Consider the following 23,006-nt stretch of genomic DNA (forward strand, 5'->3'; position numbering starts at 1 on the left):
ACAATTCAGGAAGCCAAGCTTCAAAATAAATAAGTTGGATCTGATTCTAAATAGCAAGCTTAGCTCCCTTTCCCATTGCCTGTTGCTTCAAAGCCATTCCTACTGTAGAGCAGATGCTGACAAGGCAACATCACACACATACTTGCCTCAAAAAAGAGAGTTGCATTCGAGGGAATTTTAGGGAGACTGCCAGCTGAGCCATATGCATATTCTGGTTTGCACAGCAAATGGCAGACCTCTCCCTTCTTCATGGTGGCCACGCCAATGTCCCATGCCTTGATAACTTGGCCTAAGAGAAAGGAAAAGGTAGTTGCAAGTTATAGGCCACACTTAAAAAGACTTAACTTTCATAAAACAAAAGTTGAAACAAACTTCTAATTCTTTATACTATGTACTCAGCTAGAAAGTACAGGCTACAAGATGACAGAACTCAGTAAAAGCTACACACGAAGAAATAAGTTATGGTTTCTTTGAAGACTATCAGAGAAGATTTCCTGCTGAGGGGGATGAAAGTAATATTAATTCTTTTTTTTTCTTTTAAAAGCTCTGTATTTCTGCCTAAATATTAATTCTTAAACTACTCTAAGATTAAGTCTTTGAAAAGTGGCAATAACATTATCCACGAAATGTAGCGGTGTTGCAATTGCTGCTTAATTTATCATTTTGACCACAATAATAATAAGTGCATGTTTTCTAGGCAGAGACAGAACAAAAATAGTATTGAAAAATGGAGTCTGTCCTAAGGAAGCTTATAATTTAGTTGGGTAGACAAAAACAACAAAACAAGAAACAGCCAGAAAAGTATAAATTGCATAAAAGGGTCCATGAAACAAATTCCTTCTCAAAGTTTAGAATCAGAAAAATGTTTCTTTAAACAAAAAGGTACATGTCCTTTTGTCAAATCACAATAACTGCAGAATCAGAATATTTTATTTTTCGCCTACTTCCAGGAAACTAAAAGTTAAATTTACTGCTCAACTGCAGAACTATATTAGGCTATATAATTATAATCTCAATATTTACAGTTCCTCTGCTGTATATCATTAACTTTATCTTACTGTAAGTAGTCTCAAATCCTTTGGGAAACAATAGAAAATTTAGGCAATTTAGAAGAATAAAATACAAATGAGGTGCTTTGTCAATCAAAAACAAGTATTCAAAGATCTGATAAGCAATGAACCCCAGACGAAGTGAAATTTTTTTTTTTTTTTTTTTTTGAGACAGAGTCTAGCTCTGTTGCCTGGCCTAGAGTGCTGTGGTATCAGTCTAGCTCACAGCGACCTCAAACTCCTGGGCTCAAGTCCTCAATTCTCCTGCCTCAACCTCCCAAGTAGCTGGGACTACAGGCACGTGCCACGATGCCCAGCTAATTTTTCTATTTTTTGTAGAGACAGGGTCTTGCTCTTGCTCAGGTTGGTCTCAAATTCCTGACCTCAAGCAATCCTCCTGCCTCAGCCTTCCAGAGTGCTAGGATTACAGGAGTAAGCCACCTCACCCAGCCTGAAAACACGACTTTTAATAACTATATATTATTCTTTTTTTTTTTTTTTTGAGACAGAGTCTCACTCTGTTGCCTGGGCTAGAGTGCCGTGGCATCAGCCTAGCTCACAGCAACCTCAAACTCCTGGGCTCAGGCAATCCTCCTGCCTCAGCCTCTAGAGTAGCTGGGACTACAGGCATGCACCACCATGCCCGGCTGATTTTTTCTGTATATATTTTTAGTTGTCCATATAATTTCTTTCTATTTTTAGTAGAGATGGGGTCTTGCTCTTGCTCAGGCTGGTCTCCAACTCCTGAGCTCAAACGATCCACCCGCCTCGGCCTCCCAGAGTGCTAGGATTACAGGCGTAAGCCACTGTGCCCAGCCAATAACTATATATTATTCTATCTTTTGAATATATCATAATTTCATTATTCCCATTAATAAACACATAGGTTGTTTCTATGTTTTCACTATTATCAAGTTTCAATAAACAATTTTGTGGCCAGGCACAGTGGCTCATGCCTGTAATCCCAGCAATTAGGAATTAGTGAAGCCAAGTTGGGAAGATTGCTTGAGGCCAGGAGTTCGAGACCAGCCTGGGAAACATAGTGAGACCTCATATCTACAAAAAAAAAAAAATAATAATAACTTTGCATCTAAATCTCTACATGAATTTCTTTGTACAGTAAAAGCCTCTAATCTGACCTAATCAGGACTGGTTGGTAGGTTAATTAAAAATATTGCTCTAAGTGAGGAATCATAAAAAATAACATATACATACCTCAAATATTTTCCTAAAACATATTAAAGTATATTAATTCACTAACTGTGTGTAGAAGGCCACAGCCTTGTCTTTGAGTGTGGCTCCGGTGATATGACAGATCATCTTTACTGTATAAATTACACTCATGATATACCATTTGCAATTTACGATGTGAGTTTCTTTAACAGTGAAGCAAGAACCAGAAGACACTTGTAAAGCAATCAGTATGCAGAATACTTCTGGTAAAAATGTGTCCTGAATGGCCTATTTATTTTGCCTACATTTTATCCACCCACCCCTAATTCAATAGCCATTTTAAAAATGATTTTAGAATTTCACCTTAGCAAGTCTTTTCAAAACATTCAATCTGGTTTTCATAGAAATAATTCTTCCTTTTCACACTAACTTCAGTGTTTTATATAACTAATGAAATTGTATAATTATGAAAAGTACGTGAATATAAATAGATTTCAACTGATTCTTAGTGATACTCTAAAAAAGAAAAAAGTAGCCTTCAACATCTGAAAACTGCTCAAACACTTACAGCTAGGCCTCAGTGTTATCTGAAGCTGGCCTGGGGCTCACAGGGAGGCCACGTTATTCTCCTGTTGGACATAAACAATCTCACAAAATATCAACATCAGACAAGGTCACTCTGAGAGTGTGTTTAAGTGAGACAAAACACTTCAAAATTTTGTCTAAGTCCAGAAAAAACAAGGTCACTGTGCACCCTGCACACACCAAACATCCCCCTCTCCTGGCTAATATGAGTGACTGCTGCTTCCCCACCAAGTTACAGCTTTAGTCTCATTCTAGTTGGCCCTCCTCCTAAGATAATTTATTAAGATACCCAAACATAGAACCACCCCACATCCTAACAGCACTCAATCCAGAATGAAGTCCTGCTTTCTTAAAACTCCCCCAAACCACCTAACGTAAGCCCCAACCCTATAAGCAGTCTCTTCCTAACACTCTTACCGAGACACTCAAACGGTTCCCCATAGTGTGCATCCTCCCTCCAAGTAACCAACCAACTTGTGCAATACAGACATGCTCCCAGTGGTCTGTGGCTGGGGGGTCACTGACAAAACCCACTCAAGTGGTTGGACTGTTGAGACCAGTAAGAAACCAGTCATCCCATTCAGTATATTTACAAATAGAATGGAGGGCATCAGTTAGTTTGGACTTGGTAAATCAAGCTTCTACTTTGTATGCTTAAGCTAAATTCCTAAAAACAGAATTACTGGCCAAAACATAAACAAATAAGAATATATATTTGTATATTATGTATAATGTAGCTATCCCTAAATTAATTAATTGACCTTTTTATTTATTTAATTTTGAGATAGGGTCTTCCTCTGCCTCCTGGGCTAGAGTACAGTGGCATGATCATATTAATAGCTCACTGCAATGTCAAACTCCTGGGCTCAAGTCATCCTCTTGCCTCAGCCTCCTGAGTAGCTGGGACTACAGGCGTGTGCCACCACACCTGGCTAATTTTTTCTATGTTGGTAGAGACAGAGTCTCGCTCTTGCTCAGGCTGGTCTCAAACTCCTGAGCCCAAGCGATCCTCCTGCCTTGGCCTTCCAGAGTGCTAGGATTACAGGTGTGAGCCACCATTCCTGGCCTATTTATTTTTAACAGACAGGGTCTTGCTGTGTCTGTCACTCAAGCTGGAGTGCAGTAGCATGATCACAGCTCACTGCAGTCTCCAACTTCTGAGCTCAAGTGATCCTTCCGTCTTCGCATCCCAAGTAGCTGGTTTTACAGGCATGAACTACCACACTTAGCTAATTTTTTAAAAAAAGTTTTTGTACACACAGGGTCTTACTATGTTGCTCAAGCTGGTCTTGAACTCCTGGCTAAAGTGATCCTACCACCTTGGCCTCCCAAAGCACTAGGATTATAGGCATAAGCCACTGTGCCCAGCCTACCCCTAAATTTAACTGCTTTTTATATCTATGCAACTGTAGACAATGGAAAAAATTTAAAAGTATACAAAGGCCAGTGTAAAAGCAGTGTACTTATACTTTTTCTTTCTTCTGTAATGTTATATTTTTTCTGATTTAAAAAATTATAAAACACAATTTAAGATATAACATTTTAATTTAATCACTTAACACTTTCATTTTTAGTAAACACTATAGTGAATACTCTAGAACATCCTGACTATATAACTTTTTTCTTGATTTAAAAAATGTTTAATTGTGGTAAAATACACAAAAAATTTATCATCTTAACCATTTTTAAGTGTACAGTTCAGTACTGTTAAATAAATTCACAATGTTGTGCAACAAATCTCTAAAACTTTTTCATCTTGCAAAATTGAAACTCTATATCCATTAAACAACAACTTCCCATTTCTTCCTTCCCCTGCCCCTTACAACTATCATTCTACTTTCTGATTTTATGTATTTAACTAATCTAGATGACTCATGTAAATAAAATCAGACAGTATTTTTCTTTTTGTGACCAGATTGTTTCACTTGGCATAATGTCCTCAAGGTTCATACACGCTGTAGCATCTGTCAGAATTTCCTTCCTTAAGCCTGAATAATATTCAATTGTATGTAAATATCACATTTTGTTTATCCATTTATCTATTGATGGACTCTTGGGTTGCTTCCACCTTTTGGTTATTGTGAATAATGTTGCTATGAACATAAGTATACAAATATCTCTTAGAGATCCTGCTTTGAATTCTTTTGGGCATATATCCAGAAGTGGAATTGCTGGATCATATAGTAATCATATTTTAATTTTTTGAGGCACCGCCATACTATTTTTCATAGCAACTGTACCATTTTACATTCCCATCAGCAATGCACAAGGGTTCCAATTTCTCTATATCCTCATCAACACTTGTTATTTTCTGTTTTTCTAATAGTACCCATTCTAATCGGTGTGAGGTTAATATCTCATTGTGGTTTTGATTTGCATTTCCTTAATGATTAGTGATGTTAAACATCTTCTCATATGCTTTTTGTCCATTTGTGTATCTTCTTTGGAGAAACGTCTATTTAAGTCTTTCGCCTATTTTTTTTTTTTTTTTATGAGACAAGAATCTCACTCTGTTGCCTGGGCTAGAGTGCCGTGGCATCAGCCTAGCTCACAGCAACCTCAAACTCCTGGGCTCAAGCGATCCTCCTGCCTCAGCCTCCCGAGTAGCTGGGACTACAGGCATGCACCATCATGCCTAAGTTTTTCTGTATATATATTTTAGTTGTCCAGCTAATTTCTTTCTATTTTTAGTAGAGACAGGGTCTCGCTCTTGCTCAGGCTGGTCTTGAACTCCTGAGCTCAAATGATCCGCCCGCCTCAGCCTCCCAGAGTGCTAGGATTACAGGCGTGAGCCACCACGCCCGCCTTTTGCCCCCTTTTTAATCAGGTTATTTTGTTGTTTTTGTTGAGTTGTCAGAGTTCTTTATGTATTCTGTATATTAACTCCTTATCAGATATATGACTTGCAAATCTTTCTCTCCCATTCCACAGGTAGATAACCTTTCACTCTGTTATTGTATCCTTTGATGCACAGAAGTTTTTAATTTTGTGTAGTCCAATTTATCAATTTTACTTTTGTTGCCTGTGCTTTTGCTGTCATACCCGAGAAATCACTGCCGAATCTAACGTCATAAAGATTTTCCTCTGTTTTTTCTATGAATTTTATAGTTTTAGGTCTTAAATTTAGGTTTTTGGTCCATTTTGAATTAATACTTGCACATGGTGTAAGATAAGAATCCAACTTTATTCTTTTACATGTGGATACCCAGTTTTTGTAACAGAATTTGTTGAAAAGACTGTCCTTTCACCACTCAATGGTCTTGGCACCCTTACTGAAAAATCGCTGACTATATAACTTTTAAACGCATGTTTATACATGAAATATGAGTATATTTAATATGCTACAAGATGAAAGTTATGCAGTATCATACAGAAAAAAATAATTTTTCACATGGGCGTGGAAAAGGAAGGCAAGAAAGATAAATATTTTAATTGTAAAAGAATTTCCTTTCAAAATATAAAAGTTGATAAACACTTAAGGTTGATCACTAATGAGCCTCAGATAAAAATGCATCTGATTTATTCCTGCTTCATTTCCATTGAGGGATTTCCAGGATCTCGATTCTAATTATTTGTATATTTGCTAATTTTTATACTTAAAAAACCAAAATAAAATCTCATATCACTGATAACATTGACATTCCTTCTTTTTTTATAATAAAGCAACTTACTTTTTCCTATATACTTTTTCTCATAAATTTTATTTAGTCTTATTTTAAAATGACTATAAAAGGGCTCTGATAATCATCCCCACTCCCTACCAACAGCATGTATCACAAATGGAACAAATTAATTAATGCATAAGATTCTTTTAGACTGTCCATATTTCTTATGTTACATTCTATTTTTGCCATTTCTCTAATTACTAAGAGAACTGATCACAAGACAATCTAACCCTAAGCTCATGGCTTATAGTTTAAAAGACAGGGAAAGAAAACAGCTAAGGTGACATCATCTACCCTGGGACAGCCTTAAAGATCAATTCTGCCAGGCTACATTGTTAGACACTTGAAGGCAGAGTCCTGTCTTGATTACTCTCTATTTCCCTTTCCTTACAAATCCTGAACGCCCCTAAACTGCATGTAAAAAAAGCAAACAGATATTAAGAATGTATTTGTGTGGGAGTAAGAGTATCAAAAGAAATTTCAAGGGAGCACATGGCTAACCCACCACCAACTCAGGTGAAGTTGGCTAGATGTTTACCCACGACTAGTAAGTGTATTTTACTAGTAGTAAAATAAGAGGCTTAAAGGTATATGACAAAAATACAATGCTTCAATTAAAAGACAACTTTTAAAATTGGAATTAAGCGCACGATATCAAATACATAATAACAACAATTTTGCTTTTGATAAACCTCATTAACCATGACATATCATTCCTGTAAGAAAAATGTCTTGTGTACAGCAGGGACTCAGTAAATACTGCTGACCAGGACATACTTTGTTTTCGTATCTAGTTTGAGCTATGTTTTAAATCTTAAGATATAACACAACTTGAAAGAGACTGCCTGGGTCTGAATCCTGGCTCTACCACTTATTGTATATCTTTGGGCAAATTACTTAGCCTCTGTACCTCAGTCTCTTCATATGTAAACAAAAACCCCACACCACACCAAACCAAAACAAAAATGGTTAATTATATTAACAGTAAGTACCCAAACCATAAAAGAAGAAATTGATCAAACGGACTTATCAAAATAAAAACTTCTGCTCCTTGAAAGACCAATTAAGAAAAGGAAAAGGCAAACCAGAGACTAGGAGAATATACTTACCAAACAAAATGCTTGTCTTTTTAAGTATAATACAACTCAAAAAGACAAACGAGTGATTTTTTTTTTTCCTTTTTGAAACAGTCTCGCTCTGTTGCACGGGTGAGAGTGCAGTGGATTCTTCTAATTTCTTGCAGAGACAGAGTCTTATGTTGCTCAGGCTGGTTTCGAACTCTTGGTCTCAAGTGATCCTCCTGCCTCAGACTCCCAACACGCTAGGATTATAGGTGTGAGCTACCACACCCAGCCAAATAACTGATTTTTAAAAAAGGGCAAAAGATTTGAACAGGCACTTTACAAAAGAATATATAAATGTCTGTTAAGCATAAGAAAAGATACTCTCAACATCACTAGTCATCAGGGAAACGCAAATGAAAACCAAGATGAGATACCACTTCATACGTACTAGAACAGCTCAAGTTAAAAAGACCAACTATACTAAGTGCTGGCAAGGATGTGAAAACATAAACTCTCACGCACTGCTGGTAAAGATGCAAAATTGTACAGCCACTTTGAAAATCAGCATGTCAGTATCTTATAAAATTAAACATATACTTACCAATAAGTCTACTCCTACATGTTTATTTAACCAAAATCAATGACAACATAAATCCACACAAAGACATGTATGTGAATGTTTATAACAACGTTATTCATAGTAGCCCCAAAGTGGAAACAACCCAAATGTCCAATTTTGGAATGAACATACTGGAATTTCTATATTGTGGAACACTACTCAGCAATTCAACAGGCATAAACTTCAAAATCATTATGCTAAGTGAAAGAAGTCAAACCAAAGACAACATAAGATTCTATTTATATGAAATTCCAGAAAAGGCAAAACTATAGTAACAGAAACCAGATTAGTGACTGCCTGGGGCCCCAGGTCCAGGAAAGAGAGTGACTGCAAAACGACATAAGAAAACTTTTCAGGGTGAAGAAACTGCTTTATATTTTGATTGTGTTGGTAGTTTCAGCACTATTACCAAAATTCATCAAATTGTATGCTTAAAAGGATGAACTTTATTATATGTAAATAATACCTCAATAAAAAAACATTCACAGAGGCTTAGACACAAATGTTAATATGACTAACAGTTACCAAAACTATACTAAATAAAGTGTATGAAGAATCCAAAAAGTAATTATAAGATTGGTGTGAGGATTAAATAAAATAACACACATAAGGCCCTTGGCCTGGCATTGCAAGTACTTAAAAAGTGTTAGCTACTAGTCTTCCAGCATATATTTTCCTCCTCTGACCTCAATATCTAGTGGCTAACTAAATTAACAGGTATTTTTACTAATGATCACAGAACACAATGCAACAAAAATAAGATTATACTAATGTTACAAGCAGATCACTGATATTCACTATGGTTTAATCTCAATATTAAGAGGGAAGTATAACTATGTGAAGAATCCAAAATTATTGGTTTGTTTTTGTTTCTCTTACTTCTCAAATCTGGGGGGAGGAATATAATGGATAGGATTTTTATCTTCATAATTCCTAAGCATGTTAGTCACATACCAAGAGCATAGAAAACAACTTAAATGAAGCAGCCTTCTATCTTTTATAGAGGTGGGGGGGGGTGAGGCTTTAGTGCTCTTTGATTTACTTGTAAGAACAAAGGTAGAAATATTAATAATTCCTTCATCCCCACATCTATCTCCCTCCTCCATTTTAGTGAAACTATATTTGCTGGATGGAGGGAGGGAGGCAGGGGAAAAGACCAGAACTCCTGTTACAGAAGTATATATAAAAATCCTTATCATTCTTACTTCAACTTCTTTTTAAATGCGTTCTGAACAGTTCGAGGAATTCAGAACATATAATATTTAGTTAAGAAAATCTACTAAAGGAAACTATCACCTCTTCATTCTAATTTCTATTACATATTCCACAGTTCTCTTAGATTGATTCAGTTTTGGTCTTTCCCAACTTTCTGGGGCTAAAAAATACAGTTAAGCATTGTTTCAAAAGGTTTGTATGCATGCATAGAAAATAGAGTTAGGACCCAAACTGCTTACCATTCCATTATAAAGCCAGTCAATAATCCCAGTACTGTAATAACAGTAATAGACATCTGAGTGCTTACTGTGTTAGGCTGAATGCTAAGCAACAATGTGCATTATCTCAACATAACAGTATACACTGTTATATAATAGTAAGTTATATATAATAATAGTTATATAATAATGGTATATTTGATTATTGTCACTTTAGATGAAGAAAGTAAAGCACAGAATTTAAAAGATGGTACAGAGGCTAGGCATGGTGGCACAGGCCTATAGTCCTAGCATTTCGGGAGGCTGAGGCATGAGGATCACTTGAGGCCAGGAGTTTGAGACCAGCCTGAGACCCCATTTCTGCAAAAAATTTTAAAATTATCTGGGTGTGGTGGGGCATGCCTGTAGTCCTAGCTACTCAGGAGGCTGAGGCAGGAGGACTGCTTGAGTCCAGGAGTTTGAGTCCACTGCACTCTTGCCCAGGCAACAGAGCAAGACCCCGGCTCAGGGGAAAAAAAAAAAAAAAGATGATACAGAAAAAACAACAAACACATCCAATGTGTGTCTAGGTATAGCTTAAATTTATAGATATACCTTATGGTATATGTATTTTTTCAATGTGATTTTGACAGACAGGCTCTTATAATTCTATTTTAAGTACTGAAGTCATACTAGAATCCCCAAATTAGCATGACTTTCCATCGCAATATTTCTCTTTATTCCCTGGGGAGAGGTACGATATAAGGGATCAAGAGAGTTCAAATGCTATTTATGCTACTGTCCACTTATATTATTTTTCTTCATTTTCATGCAGTAGCTACTGCTATAAAATCTAAGTATAAAATTATAAACTGCCTAACCAATGCTTCTTGTTTTATAGGCAGCTGAACACATTAAGAGTTTTACCAGAGGTATATCACTCTACCCCAATATTTCTTTTGCTTTTCCTTTTTTTTTTTTTTTTTGAGACAGAGTCTCACTCTGTTGCCCCAGATAGAGTGCAGTGGCATCATCATAGCTCACTGCAACCTCCACCTCCTGGGCTCAAGTGATCCTCCTGTCTCAGCCTCCCGAGTAGCTGGGAGTACAGGCATGCCCTGCCATGCCAGGCTCATTTTTCTATTTTTAGTAGAGATGGGGTCTCGCTTTTGCTCAGGCTGGTCTCCAACTCCTGGGCTCCAGAGATCCTCCCGCCTCGGCCTCCCAGAGTGCTTGGATTATAGGCATGAGCCTGCAACTTACATTTAATATTTTAAAAAAAGGAACTCTGAAAATCTTTTTACTCTGCTCAAAATTCTAGGAAACATGAAAGACTCATTCACCATAGTGTTTTACTGAGAAAATCTGTGTCGAGAAAGTGGCAATATAAATTCTTGATAATTCTTAATTCTACTTGCCAAGACAGCTGCTAAGAGACGACTTATCTTAAATCTATCAACTTCTTCAAGACAGAAATTCTAAGAGTAGAATAAGGATTTAGGGGGCAGTGGGAATAAGGAGGTCTGACAAGGCCAGTCACTCTGAGGTCATCTAAACTAAATAATGATGCCATAGCCATTCTAGTAGCCCTGGAGGTTCACATCCCTAAATCAACAAAAAGGAAAAAAATTCTAAAATAACTCATAATTATCTGCTATGAGATTCTATATTTGATTTTGATTGCTATCTTATTCAAACACAAGATTAATATCACATGAGCCATTAGCTCACTAAGGACCCGAAGGAGCTGGAGGCAGCACTTGGAGCTGGAGTTAAGAGCACACCTGGATAGGAAGCAGAATTCACCACTACATGCAAATGATTATGGGTAGCAAACAGTTTAACTCCTTAGTTCCTTGCTTGCTGTTTCCTTTCCCAGATCCATGCTTAGTTAGCAATTCACCTTGATATAGAGTCAGAAGGAGAAAGGAATTACGTCAACACAAAGCCATAGAAGTGGATAGGGGGAGCACCTCTTTTTTTTCCACATTTAATCTAGGAATGGACTCGAAATGCTTGTTATGTCTGTGGCAGATAAGAATAAAAGATGTTATATAACTCAGCCGCGGGGTTTACAAAGCTGATGTGTGGGCTATTATTCTTACAAGATTAAAAAAGTAAGAGGGCTGGGTGCAGTGGCTCACGCCTGTAATCCCAGCACTTTGGGAGGCCAAGGTGGGAGGATTGCTTGAGGTCAGAAGTCTGAGACCAGCCTGGGCAACATAGTGAGACTCTGTCTCTACAGAAAACAACAAAATGAGTCAAGCATGGCAGTGTGCACCTGTTGTCCTACCTACTTGGGGAGGCTGAGTGGGAGGATCACTTGAGCCCAGGAGTTCAAGGTTACTGTGAGCTATGACAACACTACTGTACTCCAGCCTGGGCAACAGAGCAAGACTCTTGTCTCTTAAAAAAAAAAAAAAAAAAAAAGGAAATACATTAAAGTAAGAATATTAAATTAACTTATTAACTAAAGATAGTTAAAGGCATTTGAAAAGAAATTAGCAAAAATCACATTTCATATTTGAAAACAGTAGTTCTCAAGCTTGCTTCCTCAGGACTCCTTTACATCTTATAAACTGAGGACTCTAAAGAGCTTTTGTTTATATGACATATCTATTGATATTTACCATATTAAAAATTAAAAAGTAGTTATTTAATAATTCATTTAAAAATAACAATTACCTCATGTTAACATAAATAATTTTATTTAAAAATTTTTATATTTTATATTTTCCAAACAAAAAAGAGTCAGGAGAAGGATGGCATTGTTTAATAATTTTACAAATGTAACATATAATACAAGACAACCAGGTTCTCACATCTACTTCTGCATTCATCTGTTGCAATTTTGGTTGAAGTATGTAGAAAATATCCAAACCCACAAAGGTAGCCTTTTCAAATAATTGTGAATATACTACATCAAAACTGAACAAGTCATAAGTTTCATAAGGTCAGTTACAATGTGGAATCTGAAAGTATATCAATGAATTTTTCATACTGCGTTACATTAAAATCCATTGAGCTAGCTTGTACTTTGAATGGACTGTCTATTCACACATGATCTTGCAACATCTTGCATCGGTCACTGGGAAAATATTGGTTCTGAGTTATAAAGATCTTCCAAATGTTGGCACATTTCTCTATATAATATGTTAAAATCACATTCATTAATACTTACTGATCTCATCAGAAAAGTCTTTTAAGTTTTGGAAAGCTGTCAAAGCTCACAATGGCAAATACAAATTCTCTAAAACTATAATTTTCACTTGAAAACTCAATGGCAGCCAGGTGCAGTGGCTCATGTCTATAATCCCAGCTACTCAGGAGGCTGAGGCAGGAAGATCACTTGAGGCCAGGAGTTTGAGACCAGCCTGGGCAATATAGCAAGACCCCATCTCAAACAAACAAACAAACAAACAAAAACCAACCCATCTCTTAGGGAACAAACATTGTCAGTTGTTTTTCCTTGAAGTGACAGCTCACTCCATTCATTTTCAGGATTAAAATACCCGCCAAATACTGCATAATCAAATCTGAATAATCAGTTTGCCCTTTCAAGTAAAAATGGTGTTTCATGAAAAAAATGCAGCTAGTTCAGCTCTCAACTCAAACAAGTTCATAAGTGCTTTTCCTTGAGATGAGCATCATGCTTCCATATGCCAAAGAGCTCTAATGTGTGCTTCCCTTCCTGTCACAGAATATCAAAACGATGGGAAACTCAAGGATTGAGTTTTAACAAAATTAGTAATTTTTACTGCTTTGTCAAGGACATTCTTAAGTGAATCTAGCTTTTTTCCCTCATGTAAACAGGGAATGAGTGGCAGAGAAAACTACCATGACTATTGGTATTGGTGGTGCCACCGCCTAGATGTGTGAAGCAGTCAGCAGGTTTTTTTTTTTTTTTTGGCCTTTTAATTTCTATTACTCAAAAAAGCTTTTTTAAAAATTTAGCTTTCTGACTCTGTGCTCCACCTTCAACACTTTCATAACAACTTTCTGCTCCTCAATAAGGAAAGCACACTTGATCCTGTCACGGACACATTTAGCACACATGGAACCACCACCGGCCCTGCTGACATGCTTTTTCGTTTTGGACGACCTCATGAGAACTTTAGGTCCCACAGCACAAATTCCTTGAAGTCTGACTGGGCACACGCCACACGCAAATTTCGGTGCTTTCCCAAACTTCTTGGTATAAAGGTAAACAATTCCATTACCAGGGGTTCAGGACAACCTAGTTCTGTGAGAGGATGTATTATCGGAATGCCTATGAGGGTATGTCAAACGCTGGACCATTCTGAGTGCTTCTTGACAACAACAATTATTAAATAACTCCCTAGAAGAAGAAGGAGCAGTGTTTACCACTGTAGCTTTTCTGCCATCAGTGCAAATGTCAACACAGTAAAAAGCCAAATAATATCTCAAGTGTTTTTATGAAAATAACTGACATTATGGACCCCATAAAAAGATATCAGGGAAAATGCAGGGACGCTTGGGCCATATTTTGAGTGCTAGTACTCTCTTTTGGCAAGAATAGGATCCACTGCTCCTATATAATACAAATATAGTAATAAATCTAAGCAAAACACAACTCAAAAAATACCCTCTTACCTTTGCCAAGACTAAAGACAAATGGTTCATTTCTATCATGACTGGAATCAAACTTCTTTCCATTTGATAATTTTCCTTTGTAATGGACATAAACTTTGTCTCCAATCATTGGCATTTCCTCACTGCTCCCCACTCTTTTGACAATCTAGAAAAGACAACATCAAGAAAAAGGAAGTGAAACTTTTTACTTATAACCAGAGAATGAAAAAGTCACAAAGTTCATCCCAAGAACACCCAGGCAGATCTGCAAATATACTACTACCCATCCTTTCTAGAGGCTTCCTTCATAGTTCTCACAATAACCCTCACTGTTAGAAAATTGTCCTTTACTAATATTTTTCTGTTATATTTAATTTTATTCCTGATCACACTATTTTTTCCCTCAAAAGAATTAACTAATAAATCCTGCTTCATTGGGTTAATGCCCTATCCTTTTGACACTAAAATCTCTCAAAACGCAAACTTGTGAGCTAGTCCATGTATAATCTGACTTAGACCAGAAAGATTGGTGGACTTTTAAAAACATTCAAAAAGAAGTATAGGTTCCAAACGTGTGATTTTATTTATTTCCCTCCTTTGCTAAAAATATTAGCTTCTGACTAAAGTTTGCTAGTTTGGTTTAATTTCAGAAAGTTCAATTTCCTGGCATAAAAGGTTACACTTCCTATTATTTGAAAAATACTCAATCTGTAACATTAATATCATCACACAGTTTAATATGATACTGAATAACTTGTTTTCTAGTAAAGGAAATACCAAAAAAAGCCTCAAGCTGAAAAGTATTTAGCTATCATAAAATCCAGTGTATTTACTTTGTTCTTGGCAGAGCAAACTGCTAATGCAGTTGGTCAGTTCTGGGAAAAGCAAATTAAATCCAGGCATGTGGTGGTTAATTGAGTCTGTCAATTATCTATGCCAAATGAATCATTTTTAGTAGGTAAGAAAGGATAGTAGCTAATATCTGATGAACATCTTTTCGGGGAAGCGTTTATTTATGTTTTTATTTAAAGAATTCAATTATTTGCTCTGAAATTTTTCTTTGAATTGTGTCCCCCTCCCCCATACCCAACATAAACACTGTGGACTTAGATTCCACAACTTTCTTACTCATAAGTTCAAACACTTTTTTCTTTTTAAGAGACAGAGTCTCGCTTTGTCACCCTGGCTGAAATACAGTGGCACAATCATAGCTTCAAACTCCTGGGCTCAAGCAATCCTCCCGTCTTAGCCTCCTTAGTAGCTAGGACTACCGGCATGCTCTATCACGGTCAGCTACTGTTTTAAAAATTTATTTTGTAGAGACGAGGTCTCACTGTGTTGCCCAGGCTGGTCTCCAGAGATCCTTCCACCTTGGTCTCCCAAAGTGCTGGGATTACAGGCATGAGCCACCATGCCCAGCCCCCAAACACTCTCTAAAGGAAAAACATTCATTACCGCCCTTCTAGGACTTCAAAAGAAAAAAAAGTTTAAAAAAATTAATCTAAAAGAAATCACAAGATATTCTATAAGCGCTCATGTTCATGAACTGCATGTGGTGTTTCGGAGCCTACCCCCAACTGTCAGCCTCACATGGAGGGAATCTGCATTTCCAGGACCATAGACAAATAACTGGGCGTACGGGATGAATGGCTCCCAGGGAGATAGAGAGCCACCCACATCACAAGTGGTACTGTGCTATCACTTCAGGCTTCCCCAGCAAGATGAACCTATGACTAGATCTGGAGTTGCCGTAAGTATACAATCTAGTCTCAGTTCATTTAAAAAATGTAAGCCCAAATGGTATCTTCCTATGATAGTTACTGACTTTCCACACCGACCTTAGGTTCTTTTATTTAAAAAAAAAAAAAAAGGCCGGGCGCGGTGGCTCATGCCTGTAATCCTAGCACTCTGGGAGGCCGAGGCGGGTGGATTGCTCGAGGTCAGGAGTTCGAGACCAGCCTGAGCAAGAGTGAGACCCCGTCTCTACTAAAAATAGAAAGAAATTATATGGACAACTAAAATATATACATACAAAAAATTAGCCGGGCATGGTGGTGCATGCCTGTAGTCCCAGCTACTCGGGAGGCTGAGGCAGGAGGATCGCTTGAGCCCAGGAGTTTCAGGTTGCTGTGAGCTAGGCTGAAGCCACGGCACTCACTCTAGCCCGGGCAACAGAGTGAGACTCTGTCTCAAAAAAAAAAAAAAAAAAACTTAATAGGAGAGATTATTACAGAACAGGCACTGTGCTAAGTGCTTTACCTAATCCTGGTAAACTCTATGAGATTGATAGTATTATTATTCTAATTTTATAAACAGGAAATTTAATCACAGAGAAGTTAGACTAAATTGCTCTAGATCACACAGTTACTAGACCTATTTAATCTTAATCAAAAGCCCCCATGGTGAAATTTGAGGCTCTAGACAATGACAAATGATATGATTTACAAGGCTTCCAATCTCAAACGTTTTTTATGAGCCTAAGAATCCTGCTGCTAGATGTATTCCCTAGAACAAAGCAGGGTCTGAGGCAAGTTGAGGACCATGTTCTCTGGAATGGGCACTCTGAAAAGATGAAAGGGAAACCCTTAAGTAGAGGTAGGGAGATGCTGAGGACAGCCTGCAGAATCTCCACTATCTCTAGGAGCGCCCTGGAATTTGGGATGAGTGTCGTTGGGATGAGCTACAGGCTGAGAAGACTTCTGAAAGAAGATGTCATGATGTAAATCTGTAGCCTAAAACCCTTATTCTATAGATGCAAGCCTCCAAAATTTGGCTTGGCACATAGCAAGTGAATAGCAATACACATATATTCAGAAGAGATCCAGGCAAAAAAGAAAGGCTTTCAAATAAGTAGTATTTTTTATAAGACAAAACAAACTCAAAAATTCTTATCTGCTCCTACTGACATAGGAGATTTAAAATTCAGCATAGTGGTAATATTTAGAAAGCATACGATAATCTTTTCAGGAAAAGCAAAACAAAACTATACAAAACTTGTATGTGTAACAATAGCATAGAAGAAATAACTACTTAATGTGACTGAAGCCACTTAACCTCTCAGCTTCAATTTATCCATTTATAAGAGGGAAGAATCAAGAGGTGCTCTGATTCTGTATTTTATTGTCTCACATCATTGTGAGATACGAATAAAAAAATGGGAAAATGATTAACTACAAAGTGAAAAAATATATACAATCATGCGTTACTTAAGGCAGAGATACAGTCTGAGAAATGTATAATTAGGCTATTTTGTCACTGTGCAAACATCTTAGAGGGTATTTAGACAAACCTAGATGGTACAGCCCACTAAATATTTAGGCTAGATGGTATATCCTATTTATTGCTCCTAGGCTACAAACCTGTATAGCACATTACTATAGGCAATTGTAATATTAATATAATTGTAAGCCTTTGTGTACAAAGAAAGGTACAGTAAAAACACGGTATAAAAGGAAAAATGGTACACCTGTATAAGGTACTTACCATGAATGGAGCTTGCAGCTCTTGAAGTTGTTCTGGGTGAGTCAGTGAGTGAGTGGTGAGTGAATGTGAAGGCCCAGGACATTACTGTACACTACTGTAGACTTTATAAACACTGTACACTTAGGCTACACTACATGTATTTTTAAAATTTTCTTTAACAATAAATTAACTTTAGCTTACTGTAAATTTACTTCATAAACTTTTTTTTTAAAACTTTTGACTCTTTTTTTAATAACTTAGCTTAAGATACAAACACATTGCACAGCTATACAAAAAATATTTTCTTTCTTTATATCCTTATTCTATAAGATTTTTCTATTTTTTTTTTTTTTTGAGACAGAGTCTCACTCTGTTGCCCAGGCTAGAGTGAGTGCCGTGGCATTAGCCTAGCTCACAGCAACCTCAAACTCCTGAGCTCAAGCAATCCTCCTGTCTCAGCCTCCCGAGTAGCTGGGACTACAGGCATGCACCACCATGCCCGGCTAATTTTTTCTATATATATTTTTAGCTGTCCATATAATTTCTTTCTATTTTTAGTAGAGATGGGGTCTCGCTCTTGCTCAGGCTGGTCTCGAACTCCTGAGCTCAAACGATCCGCCCACCTCGGCCTCCCAGAGTGCTAGGATTACAGGCGTGAGCCACCGCGCCCGGCCAGATTTTTCTATTTTTAAATTTTTTTTAACTTCTTAAACTTTTTGTTAAAAATTAAAACACAAACATACACGTTAACCTAGGCCTAGGATGATCACATAAGCAATATTTTGATCATTAATATCACTGTCTTCCACCTCCAAGTCTTGTCTCACTGTAAGATCTTCAGGGACAATAACATGCATGGAACTGGCATCTCCTATGGCTTCTTCTGGAATACTTCCTGAAGAACCTGCCTGAGGCTGTCTTACAGTTAACTTTTTTTTTTTTTTTTATAAATAGGAGATGTATACTCTAAAATAATGATAAATCAAGTATAGTATAGTAAATACATAAACCAGCAACACAGTCATTTATTATCAAGTCATTATATACTATGCATAATTGCCTGTGACAGGCAGTGCACCGGGTATTTCACCAGCATCACCACAAACACGTGAGGAATGCACTGCACTGCCACACTACAACATTACCAGGTGACAGGAATTTTTTGACTCCATTACAATCTTATGGGACCACCACTGTGTATGCAGTCCACCAACGACCAAAATGTCGTTATGCCGTGCACAACTATATAGTGTTTTAATAAATAGGAAAGCTAATTCAAAACTAAGAAGTATTCACTGATGAAACCTCAAAAAATATCTTCACTGCACATAGGAACATTATTTCTATGTAAAAATAAGTCCTTCTGAACTTTGCAAGTTAGCTTTTTCCCTTTAAAAAAAGTCTTTAAAATTGTCATTAGCTAGTTTTAGTATACTAAAATGATACATTAAAATAGTAACCCATTTGTATACTCTGAGAATAGGGAGACAGAGCCTTTTAGAGTCAGCCATAACTAGGACCTAAACCCCAGGATCTGGATTAACCAGGATATATAATACTGGGCAAGTTAACTTACCTAGCCCTGCTTCAATTTCACCATCTATAATCCGAAATTAAAAATAAAAATCTCAGCCACTCAGAAAGCTGAGGTAGGAGGGCTGCTTGAGCCAGAGTGGGAAACATTGAGATTCTAAAAAAATAATAGTAATAACAGGCCAGGTGCAGTAGCTCACACCTGTAATCCTAGCACTTTGGGAAGCTGAGGTGGGAGGACTGCTTGAGGGCAGGAATTTAAGACAAGCCTGGGCAATATAGCAAGACATCATCTCTACCAAAAAAAAAATTAGCCAGACGTGATGGCATGTACCTGTAGTCCCAGTTACTCAGGAGGCTGAGGAAGGAGGATTGCTTGAGTCCAGGAGTTCAAGGCTGTGGTGAGCTATAATCTCACCTCTGTACTCCAGCCTGGGTGACAGAACGAGACCCTGTCTCTTTAAAAAATTAATAATAATACTTGGCTGGTCATGGTGGCTCACGCCTGTAATCTTAGCCCTCTAATAGGCCAAGGCAGAAGGATCACTTGAGCTCAGGAGTTCGAGGCCAGCCTGAGCAAGAGCAAGACCCCATCTCCAAAAAAAAAATAAAAATATTAGCCAGGCATCACGGTGCACACCTGTAGTCCCAGCTACTCGGGAGGCTGAGGCAGGAGGATTGCTTGAGCGCAGGAGTTTGAGGTTGCAGTGAGCTACAATGACGTCACTGCACTCTAGCCAAAGTGACAGAGCAAGACTCTGTCTAAAAAATAACAATAATAATAACAATGGTAATAATAAATAAATAAAAATAAAAACCTCAGAGTTATGAAGATGAAGTAAGAATTTATAGTGTTTAGCACTGAGTAAGCCTCAATAAACATTATCCATCCCCAGCTCCCCCCAAAGACAATCTTTCCAGATAGCAGACTTCCCTGTATGTCATTCAACTTTGTGGCCTCACCTTTAATACTCCTCTGTCTTTTTTGGAGGTAATATCCTCTCCCTGTTCAGCAACAGTGGCTGCTGGGCTTTCTCCATTGTTCTTGGCACCCTCATCAGTAGTCATTGTCTTTTATAAGTCGGAAACCTGCCGAGAAGAAACGTATTTTAGCTAGGAAAAATATCACTTCTTTATGCATCTTAAATGCCCCTAGGAACTGAGCTTTACCCAACCTAAGATTTACTTAGGGCCAATACGGTTAGACACTGAAAATGAAAACAAAAGCATTTGCTATGAGCATGCACTGATGTCATCAGCTATGGAAATACAACGTCATCCAATTCTTTAATTTCCCATCTAGTTCTGGTCCCAAATTAGAGAGTGGTACAAGTCAGATTTGGTACTGATTATACTCCTTAACACAAATACACAGTGACAAGCCGTCCTCTCAGAACTCTGAAAACACCCTTTTCCTACAGCCGCATTCTTGAGAGAATTAAGAACTTCTCAGGACATCTGATAAAAGAAGTGGCAATCTATCACAGTGGTCAACAAAACAGGGTACAGAAGCTGACAAACCTGAGTCTGAGTCTTAGCTCCAAGCTTCTGACATTAGCTATTTATTTAACCTCGCTGAGCTTTAGTTTCTCATCTGTAAAATGGACATAATACACTGTTCATAAGGTTACGGTAAAATGGACATAATACAATGTTCATAAGGGTACGATAAAACATTAATGAGATAACGTATGTTAAGAGATTAGCACAGAGTCATAACTTAAAAATATATTTATCATCATTAGTGGGTCTTCTGCAGGGCCACATTTTTCATCCCCTGCCTTCCCTATGATATTCAAGGCCCTTCACAATCTGGCCCTAACCTATCTTTCAGTTCTAGCTTCCACTACTTTCTTCCATGAAACTCACGTTCTAGCCAAACTAGACCAACTCCACTCCTATAACAAGTCCAGTGCTTTCCCATATCCATGATTTTGGTTACTCTCTCTTGTTCCCAAAAACATTCTCCCCTTTCAAATGCTACTTCCAACATGCCAACCGTGACCCTGTATTTGGAAGTCATTTTGCCCTTTTAGGTACTTCCTTAGCTCTTCCCTCTATTTGTTGTCTATATTTATAAGACATGCCTATGAGATTTAAAAGATTCTTCAGAGCAAGGGCCATGATTTGTTCATATTTAGATTCCCTAGAATGCCTCTTTTTGAATGGTAAGACAGAAAGTGCAAGGAATTTGTGATAGAATTTAGGGGTTCTTTCTCTGCTCCTTACAAGCTGTTTGTATGTTGGCTACTTTAACTTCTCTAAGACTTTGTTCCTTACCTGTGTAATTAGAATAAAAACATCTACTTTCATGGGTGACCTCCCAGATTAAGTTGTATAATGTATATTTTAAAAGTATACTATTCAAATGTTAGATCTTATTGCTATTGTCTTCACCTGACAGACACTTTTTCATGCAAAGCAAAGCAATGTAACAAATAGACTAATCAACAGGCTAAACAAAACACACCCAGCCACTGCCATGACGAATTCCACACTGCGCCCTGATTGAGCACGGAAGACCAAGAATCAACCACTTCTATAGCTATTCCATATTAGGCTAATAACAAACTTAAGGCTCACCTCCTGGGCCCTCTTGTCTACACAGTTAAAAAGAGCTATTTTGTACTTCTGAAAAATGTCTTATTGATACAACCAATAATTCGACAACTTAAACATATATATGTGTATATTGTTTTAACTCATTTCCAAAGGACCATTGTTGACTTCAGTGTCAACAATGAAACAAATCAAACTGCTAAGTCCAAAAATCTTCAAAGGGAACACCAAAAACCAGGGACTAAGCCCCTTTGCTTTAGTTTCTAGTACAGTTCATGCCAAACATAAGAGATCCAAATGTTTGGCTCAGGATAAGCAAAAGGCCAGAACAAATTGTTCTCAAACAAACAACAAAAATTAAGTACCTAGGCTCTACATGATGCTGGGCAAGATAATCAGGAAAATTAGATGAACAGGGATGAAACCTAATGCTTATTAACACACTTGTCTAACGCACAGAAACTTGTAGAAGGCACCTCAACAACAGAGGGAAAAGATCTTCTAAATATATTGGAAGTATGGACTATATCCTTGAGAAAATACATGCACACAAAAAAATTTCCTGAGGCTTCACAGATATACTGACATCCATCAATAGACTCCTGGGTAAATTCTGGTTTAAAGCATTGAACAAATTAAAAACACCAGGTGTAAGATTTTTGGGAAAGGGCAGTCACACAGTCCCAAAGTACCACCTTACAGATTACTATTAAAAATGGAAAAAGTACCTTTCCAATGAAATGATCTGACTGATACCAGCCTAACAAGCAGTCCACATCACAACCAAACTCTGCAACAATAATGAGAAAAATTGATTTTACTGTGTCTCCTGATGTGGTGTAGTGGGAAGTATATCACCTATGTGGTATTTCTATCAAAAACATTTAACCAGAAACTAATCAAGAAGAAAAGACAAAATCAGATTGTAGAAGATTCTACAAGACAATTTAACAGAGACTTCTGAAAAATGTTAATGTTATAAAGGATAAAAGAAATAAAAGAGGGATGGGGAATAAAAGAGAGACAGGAGACCTATTCTAGATTTAAGGAGACTACACAGATATGACAACCAAGTGTAACCAGTGACATTTAGCTTGATGCTGGATTGGGGGGCAAAAACGTAATAAAAGGACATTTTTGGGGGAATTATAAAAATTTAGAAAAAACAGGCTGTATATTAGTTTATTTTTATTATATAATGTAAGATCTGGAGTGTTATGGAGTATTGTGGTTTTATGTAGAATAATATTCTTATTCTTCAGATACACATGCTTAAGTAGTCAGGGATGTCA

The 23,006-nt window shown here is 37.3% G+C and overlaps 1 protein-coding gene and 1 pseudogene across 3 annotated transcripts in view; both read right to left on the reverse strand.

The window, feature by feature from the left end:
• Positions 1-23,006, reverse strand: part of FKBP5 (FKBP prolyl isomerase 5) — a 128,336-nt gene that overhangs the window by 36,420 nt on the left and 68,910 nt on the right. For all 3 annotated transcript variants that reach the window (XM_069488559.1, XM_069488558.1, XM_069488560.1), the window contains 3 exons: positions 20,119-20,244; positions 14,182-14,326; positions 147-289 (listed from right to left, as the gene is read on the reverse strand). In XM_069488559.1, coding sequence (XP_069344660.1) covers positions 147-289; positions 14,182-14,326; positions 20,119-20,223 — 393 coding nt within the window. In that variant the 5' untranslated portion in view covers positions 20,224-20,244. The remainder of the gene's footprint in view (positions 1-146; positions 290-14,181; positions 14,327-20,118; positions 20,245-23,006) is intronic.
• Positions 13,510-13,866, reverse strand: LOC138395616 (large ribosomal subunit protein eL34-like; annotated as a pseudogene).

The sequence above is a fragment of the Eulemur rufifrons genome, chromosome 15, assembly GCF_041146395.1.
Source record: "Eulemur rufifrons isolate Redbay chromosome 15, OSU_ERuf_1, whole genome shotgun sequence".
Classification (NCBI taxonomy): domain Eukaryota; kingdom Metazoa; phylum Chordata; class Mammalia; order Primates; family Lemuridae; genus Eulemur; species Eulemur rufifrons.